We start from the raw sequence: 8,937 nt of genomic DNA on the forward strand, positions 1-8,937 counted from the left end.
TCAGAGTGGTGTGACTTTTAGATGCTTCTCATTTACTTATGTTATGACATGTGTGATGCATACAAAATACCTATAGCGTTAAAACATATAAATGTAAACTCATAAACCTTGGTATGATGTTCTCATAAGCCATAAAGCAAGGAAAAATAACTAGTATTAAATAAGAGAAGAATAGTAACATTGGCATAGATAAGTCAAATAGAATAAATCTGAATAAAATAAAGACCTTAACGAATATCATAAATCAAACAAAAAGGAACTTTGGATAAAAGAAGGATCTTTGAATACAATAATAAACATAATCATAAATCAAAAAGGATTAAAGAAGAACAATCATGATCACACTTTTCATTGCACTTTTCATTACTTTTTCTCGTAGCTTTTATGGAAGGTATTGAGCTCAAACCGGTATAAAAGGTGGGAGTCCCCTTCCCTTACCGAAGGTTCTTATCCCAAACGTTTTGACGATCACCTTCCCTTACCGAAGGATCATATTGATATCTTGTCTTTGGGGGTCACCTTCCCTTACCGAATGATCATTCCCTCAGTTCAAATTACAATCAAGGTTATTTAGACATATACAAGAAGGAAGTCATGGCAACCAAGATATATTATTATAAAATTGATGGGAGTCTCCTTCCCTTACCGAAGGTTCCCAAAAGTTTGTCGATCACCTTCCCTTACCGAAGGATCATCTCGATTATCTTGTCTTTGGGGCTCACCTTCCCTTACCGAAGGATCATTCCCTCAGTTCTTTAATGCACATAAGATTGTTATTATAATGCATAATGCGTATGAAGGAAAGAGACATTATACCATGACATGCAAAGCTAACATTTATGTTCGAAAACATTTAAAACATGACATATAAAGATTAGCACAAAACCCCCTACCTCGAGTAAAGTTCCGATTGGTATTCCGATGCAAATAGATGCGGTTTGTTAGTGAAGAAAGACTTGTTCTATAGCTAGACTTTGTGTATACTAGAATGTTTTGTATAGAAAAAAGGAAATAGAATGAGAAAGGAAGGATCAAATAGCTCTCAGGTATGTGCAGATTATGTTAGGAGGCATTTAGGTGAAATCTTCAATCTGAATCGTCACTTTGTGAGCCTTATAACATTTTCTACGTTTTGAATTTGGAAATAGCTATTAGAGACAAATTTATAGAGAATTGAATTAGATTTAAAACGAATTTCAAATGAAGTCAATCAAATAACCACAGCTTGAGATATTCTCGAAATACTGTCAGTATATTAGGCTGACTGATAAGAGCGCGATTTTCTACTATGAACTTGTAACCGATTTATCTACCTAATTTAATTTGAATTTGATTTTATACTTAACTTAAGGAACAGAGCTAGTATTCTTATCTTTTCATATAACTAAATATCATTCAAATCTAATAAATGTAGAATTAATTATGACTATATTTTAAAAAGTTGTTTATTGTCGGTTAGAGATTTACTACCACTAGTGTGTGTTTTCATATGTTTAAATTTTAAATTCAAATCTTAAATCATTACCATTTTAATTAATTAATTAGTTATTAAAAAATGACTTGATTCAAAAAGTTGGGATGTTACAGCTAATGTGTTAGAGCCTAAGTCGGTTGAGCTGAAGGAAAACTTAACTTTTCAAGTCATGCTAGTGAGGATTGATGACACTAGTGAGAAGAAGTTGTGTGGAAAGGAAGTTCTGTTGGTGAAGAAGTAGCTTGGAAGAGAGCTGGAATGGAAGAGCACACTTGGGAATTAGAGTCAAAGATGCGAAAGGATTATCCCGAGATATTCTCATGTAATTCCTAAATTTTGGGGATAAAATATCTAATTTGGTGGGGAAAATGCAAGAACCGGAAGCTAATAAACGTTTAAAATAAAATAAAATAATAATTTTATTGCCCAAAATAGGTTCAAAAATTTATAGTATTAATTAGAAAATTTAAAGGTGAGATTTGAATTTAGTGAATTTTTCCGAGTGGAAAAATATAATTTTCTACAGAAAATTGCATAAAAATGCGTACCGGTAAATTACCGGCAGTACCGGCTTAAGTCTGCCCGATATTGCGTGAGAGAAAATAAAACTGTAGAAATTATTAGAAAAAATATTTAGAATTGAAAATTGGGTATTAATTCTAAAGGTTTTGACCCAAAGTTAGGACAAACGAACCAAAAACGCTAAGCGGCTGAATCGGGCCCAAGTTGGGCCCAAGCCCAACATATAAAAGCATACTTAATGAGCCTTTCAACTCATAACACACCCAAAGAGACCAAGATGCAGTTGAGATAGATAAGTGGGAAACCACCATAGTTACTATTCATCATCTTTTATTGAACAGGTCGTGAGCCAGGGTAGACGGCGAGCCTGTGACTCATGATGTCGGGGTGAATTCCAAGTATGTTGAAAGCTGTCCAGGAAAAGAGGTCAGAATTTTTTTGCAGGAGCTTAATGAGGTCTTGTTTTAACTATTTTTCTAGGTTAGCCCCTACGTTGGTTGTTTTTGCGATTTCATCCCCAATCTAGACTTCCTTGATATTTCTTTTCGATTGGGGTCTCAATTCTTCCCAAAGTCGAACACCTTCGAGTTTTATGGTGTTGACCATTTTTTCTTTTGTATATCCTTGTAGGTTCACGCTTTCATTGTAGCACATTCTTGTTAATTTTATCGTCTCCTCTTACAGTGGCTATCCCTTCAAAAGTAGAGAACTTCATGCAAAGGTAGGGAGGGGGTGGAGACTATTGCAGCAAGTCGGTTTAGTGTTGTCCGACCAATCAGGGCATTGTAAGTTGATGCTACGTTGACTACTATGTAGTCTATGCTCAAGGTTTTTTCAAGCTTCAAAAAATCGGACCGGTCATCAAACCGCTCTAGCTACTGGTTTATTGGTTTATTGGTTCAACCGGTTTAACCAGTGGTTCAACTGGAAAAACCGTTTCAAAATAAAATAATAAATAAATTATAAATAAAAATCATAAAATATAATTATAGTATAAATCTTAAATATCTTCCAAATTTAAAACACTATATGAAATGTCAACCAAATCCATATGATTTTATCAAAATACAAAGTTAAATAGTAAAAAGAGCAATAGTGCAAACAGCATCAGTACAACTAGAAATAATCATTAAGCGCTCCTAAATTAATTCAAAACAGTAGCATAACAAATAATCACCCCTAAATTAATTTAAAACAGCAGCATAACAAAATTACCCCTAGATTTTGGATTTCAACCTGCAGTGTTCTAAGTTTTTTCTCAACATTTGACAATTCCTCTTGAATCTCTAGAAGTATATTCAGTCTATTCTGTGCTTGATCTTGGTAAGGCTTGCCAAGAACTTTCACATAATTGTCCAAATATTCCATAGCTTCATTGAAATATTTATTCATGGCTTTTTCAAGCTCAGATGCCAACTTTTCTGCTTTTGCTTTCACTTTATCTATCACACTCTGTCTGCGTCTTGGAAAATTTGATATAGCTAGATACCTGACAAATCAATGTCAACCAAATTTGAGCATCAAGTCATCAATATGATCATGCAACTAATCCAAATTATTATATCACTAATTGAATCCTTAGACCAGGTACAGGGGGGCAACTGGGCAAGCATAGGCCTTGGCCACCCCAGCTTTTTGTCAAAATAGTTAGTAGTAGTAGTAAGTTAGTAGTATTAGTATGTGTATTGTGTATATAGAGAGGTTATTATATATTATATAATTTATATATTAAACTGTTAAACATATTTCATGTCCAACTTATTATAAGTAAAAACTTAATCCAAATATTATTTATCTCTTATAATGGGAAGTGACAATACTAAAAAAGGTTCAGCTCAAATTTATCTATATCTAATAACCAAAAAATAAGTGATAATACCAAAAGAGAATTTAGGACAAAAATTACTACTGATTACTTTTCAATTGAGTAAAATTTCCATGTCCTCAAAGGCTTGAAGCCAGGTAGTTGATAAAGATAAAAAGTTTCTAATCAAAAGTGGTACACGAAGCTAGGTTCCCAAATTCCCTTTCATCTCTTTTGTGAATTATCAACTAATCAGAATCATTATATTTACTAATTATTTCATGCAACTCTTGCCGTAATAGTATAATATGTTTCCTTTTACAGAAGATTTAAGTTCAGAGATATCATCAACTCTATCACAGCATGAACAAATTTTGAAATACAATCTTGAGCAATAAGAAAGAAAGTTAACTACAAATAAAAATAGAAATCATAATACCCGCCAGCAAAACAAATGCCAAAAGCAAGAAGATGTTCCAATGTTGTTGGTAGCACAGATGTTAGGAGTGAAGCAGATAAACCAGCCACACCCTCCCGCGACCTCCACCCCTTCTTTTCCCTTCGCAGAGCGACGCGACAGCAGAGGAGAGTGGAGCATATGCGACGCGACGGCAGAGACGAGCTGCGACGACGCTGAAACAGTAGGGACGACGGTTGGACCAGATTCGACGGCGGCGGTGACACAGCTTGAAGAGGAGAGTGATGGAGGCTAGGGTTTGAGCAGACGAAGACCAGCGAGGAAGCGAATGACGGCGAGCTCGAGGAAGACGCACCAATTTCCGAATGAGGGAGAAGCACAGACAGTCGGACGAAAATACGGTGGTGCTTGAGAGCAACGAATGATGACGCTGAGCCCTGTGGCAGTGGGGGACTTGTAATCTAGGGTTGTGTTTTAGGAGAAAGATTGAAGAATGGCTCGAGGGGTTGTGCTAAGGAGACCTGGCCATTTCATTGATGCTAACAGAACGGAAAACGACGCCGTTTTTCAAAACCAGCCGGGTCCCGGTTCGGTCCGACTGACCGGTTCTCGGCCGGTTCAGCGGTTTGAGAACGGTTTTGTTTTTAGCGGTTTTTGATGTTAAACCAAACCGTAAATATCACCGGTTCACGGTTAAACCGGTCAGACCGGCCGATCCGGTCCGAATTTTAGAACCTTGGATTTTTTATCTTGGGCCCTTTGCACAGGTGGTGTAAAGAGAAATAAACCCTGGAGGTTAGATCGGAGTATCTCCCAAACCGAAGAGGGTATTTGGGTATACTCTCAAATTCTTTTCCTCTAGGCCTAATTTATCAAAAGTTGGTTTGAACAAGATGTTTGCTGAGCCTCCTTGATCTACCAAAGTCCTGTGGAAGTTTGCATTGGCAAGTGTCATTGTGATCACGACAAGGTCATCATGTCCAGGATTTTGTTACTCCTCCCCCTGCGAATCCTCCAGTAATCGTATGAATATGCCTCTCAAGAGTTCGTGGCAGTCGATGAACCCTTTCTTCTTCATCTCTTTTTCTCTTGCCCTGATCATCTGACCTATCTACTAAATACCTATCCAACCGACCTTCCCTAACCAACTTTTTGATTAAATTTTTTAAATCATAGCAAGCATTGGTGGGATGAGAGTATATTTTGTGGTATTCACAGTATTCTGATTGACTTTCACCTTTTTTTATTTTTGATCGGCCTGGGTGGTGGAATCTTTTCTGTGTGGCAGATCTCTTTAAAGACGTCAACAAGGGACCCTCGTAACGGGGTGTAGTTGTGATAACTTCGAGTTTTGTTCGAGTTGTATTCTTCTTTTTTTTCTTTGATTCCTTCTCTTTGTCTCAAGCTGGATATTGATTGTGTTATCTTAGAGATAGTTCCCTTAAACGAGTTGTTTCTTCCATATTGATGCACTTCTCAGCTCGCTCTTGCACCTCGTACAAAGAGGTCGGGTGCCTCTTTGATATGGATTGAGAGATGGGTCATTCTCTGAGGTCGTTGACTAGTCCCATGATGATCACCTCGATAGGTAGGTTCTGAATCTCCAAGCATGCTTTGTTGAATCTTTCCATATAAACCTGTAGAGGTTCCCTGACTTATTGTTTCACTCCTAAGGGGCTTGGCGCATGCCTGACCTTATACTTTTGGATGAAAAATCAAGTAAGAAAGCTTCTTGCCAAATCGTTGAAGCACGTGACTGACTTAGGTGGTAAACTATCAAACCATTTCATAGCCGCCTTTGTTAACGTGGTCGGAAAAAATTTACAGCAAGTTGCATTCGATGCATCTGCCAAGTACATATGGCTTTTGAAATTGCTCAGATAATGCCTTGGATCGGTGGTTCCATCATAAAGATCCATGTCCAGACTCTTAAAATTTCTAGGAACTTTAGCTTGCATGATTTCTTTTATGAATGAATTTTCGCCTGTCAGAGGCTTTTCTTCTTAGTCAGGTCAGGTTCTCCTACCCTTAATGTCAGACTCCAATTTCAAGAGCTTTTCTTCTAGCTCCCTTTGTCGTCAAACTTCCCTTTTCAGGGCTCTTTTAGATTCTCGTTGTCACTCTAGCTCTTGCTCGAGTTGCTCTAGCCGACCTTGATGTCTATGGACAAGTCCTATGATCTCTGTGAGATCCTTTGGCCTGGATCCTTCAGGTAGGTGTACTTTTGAGCTTATCTTGTGTCCCTCCGGATTTGATGGCTGCGCATCTCTAGCTACACCTTTCCCTCTATCAGCTGGGGGAAGTATGATTAATGCTCGTTCGTCATTGTGTTATTCTTCCTCTTGGGCTTCTGAATCAGAACCTGTGTCTCCATCTTCTGGGATGTCGTCCGCCATTGTACGGTCTTGATTTCCAGGTCCCCGATAACAACGCTAATGTTCCAAGGGTTACTTGAAACTGGTTACTTTGGGATTGAACGTGAGATCCAAACGCCTTTAGGTAATTTTTCCAACGTCTTCTCCAACGAGGATAAATCCGTCTGAGTTGTTTGTGAGCAGAGGTGGGGGGTGGTACCTACAAGGGACTCTGATGCTTAAGTTAGCAAGGGTTTAAGCAGGTTTTTACTAGATTGGGTTCGGCGAATATTTGAGAGTGTTAGAGTATTTATATATCAAGATGTGGAGTTAAAAACCACTTTTTAGAGTTATTCCACCTTTGATGTAGGTAATCGTTTCCCTTTTATTAAAAAAGTTGTTGATATCTCCTTTCTAGATTAACAAGAGGTATTGAGAGAGTTAGTTACTAATTTAGATAAAAAAGACTAAGCCCCTACTTTCATATCCGACCTCTATAAAATCAAGTAGGTGTTGGTTTGGACAATATATGTAAATTGGACTTTATTCATTTTGGATCCGACTAAATAATGGGACAAAGTATAAACAAATAACCTCAATTTACCATAACCAAATCCATCATTAATATCAATCCTCAAGCCCAAAATTCAAGGAAAAAATTTTGAGACAATTTCAAACTCAATCCATGTTGAACTCCAAATTTATATCTCTCACCCTAAACATAGAGCAACAGCTCACAATTCACCCACAATCAATTTCATCATTATCATCAAACAAACACATTTAAAACTATCCGTACATGTCAATGTCAATCTCATTTCAATTCCTTAAGATATATCTAACCTAAAGTTCAATATGATATTATATAACAAATATTCAAAATCAAACCCTCTACCCTAATTTCAAATCTTTCCAATATTTTTCGATCTTCAATTAATCACCAAAGCTCCTAATAAATGACAATATTTACACAAAATCATTATTCTAACTCATGAACATATTATAGGATTAGGAAAACGTCATTTTTCTTACCTTAAAACTTTTGCAGTTTGAAAATGAAGAGAAGGAAAAGACCACAAAATCCTTTTTCTTTTAAGTGGACTAAGAGCATTCTTGTTCTTATGTTTTTTTTTTGTCTGTCTTTTGACCTATATATTCAGTGGCTAAAAATTTTAGAGTTGTTATTTTGATCTTTATAGTACAAAAATTATTGAAAAAGTTAAAAGTTATCTATCCCTCAGATAATAATGCAGAAAAAGGCACACAACAACTTTTTTCTTTTAAGGGGCTGAAAAACTTTTGAAGTTCAACATTTTATAGAATCAAAAACCTCAAACCGAAAAAAATTGCTCAAATGGTATATTATTCTAAAGGGAAAATCTAGGGCTAGCAATTTTTTAAAAAGTTGACTAGCATTTAACTATCAAAAGAAAATTAAATGATTTTATATTATTAGATTTAATTTCACACTATTAAAAATACTATTAATGACCAATTCATGGTTACAAAACACAAAAGTTACTGGTTCTTAGCACTCCTCTATTTTAAATATCTTTTTACGATGTTATAAAAGAAAATCTAATGAAGAGTATTTTAATCACATTACTTTCAAAATTATAAAGAATTACCCGTTAATACATTTTATTATTAATTTTTAGAATACTTTATATAGAGTTTTAAAGCTTTGTAGACCTCAACCCCACACGCACCCATGTTAGCATGTTACATTCCAACCTTTTCTTCTTATTTCTTTTCCACGGCTATAGCCAGTCAGTCATCAATCTCATCATGTCGCTTGGCAAAATAACAACGGCTCAGATTAACCCTTACATTTTTCTATGGACCCCAACATACTTTCTCTCTCCTCCCTTTCCCCTCCAGTAACCTGTACAAAGCCCGCTTCTTCGTTTCTCTTCCACGGGTATCCAGTTTCAAAAGGCAGAGATTAATTCAGCTCAGATCTAAAAATTTATTTAAAGAGCAAAAGTGACAATAAGCATGATTTATATCTGAGATATATTAATTCTTGAAAAATAATAGTATCAATAAAGTTTTTTTATAATAATAGATGTAAATAAGGTGTAATTCAAATCACCCTGATTCGAATTACTGTATGTGTGTAATTCGAGTCAGGTTGATTCGAATTAGTGTGTGTGCGTGTGGGTATAATTATGATTCGAATTATATGTAAATGGAGTTCGAATGGAGTAGATTTGAACTATATAAAAATAGCTATTGGTAGATTTATGAAGCAGTTTTTTATTTGGCTTATTTGTGTAAATTTTTTCTTCTCTTGGTTTAATACAGTGATTTGCCCTAAAAATTTTGTTGATTTTTTAAAAAATTAATTAATAATTTATCTAAA

The 8,937-nt window shown here is 35.8% G+C and overlaps 1 protein-coding gene across 1 annotated transcript; it reads right to left on the reverse strand.

Moving 5' to 3' along the window:
- LOC107636612 lies at window positions 3,108–5,173 on the reverse strand. Its single transcript, XM_016340111.2, has 3 exons — window positions 5,060–5,173; window positions 4,240–4,679; window positions 3,108–3,485 (listed from the first exon to the last, which is right to left on the reverse strand). The coding sequence occupies exons 1-3, from the start codon at window positions 5,171–5,173 to the stop codon at window positions 3,176–3,178; spliced, it is 864 nt and encodes a 287-aa protein (XP_016195597.1). The 3' UTR covers window positions 3,108–3,175.

Source organism: Arachis ipaensis, chromosome B04 (genome assembly GCF_000816755.2).
Source record: "Arachis ipaensis cultivar K30076 chromosome B04, Araip1.1, whole genome shotgun sequence".
Lineage (NCBI taxonomy): Eukaryota > Viridiplantae > Streptophyta > Magnoliopsida > Fabales > Fabaceae > Arachis > Arachis ipaensis.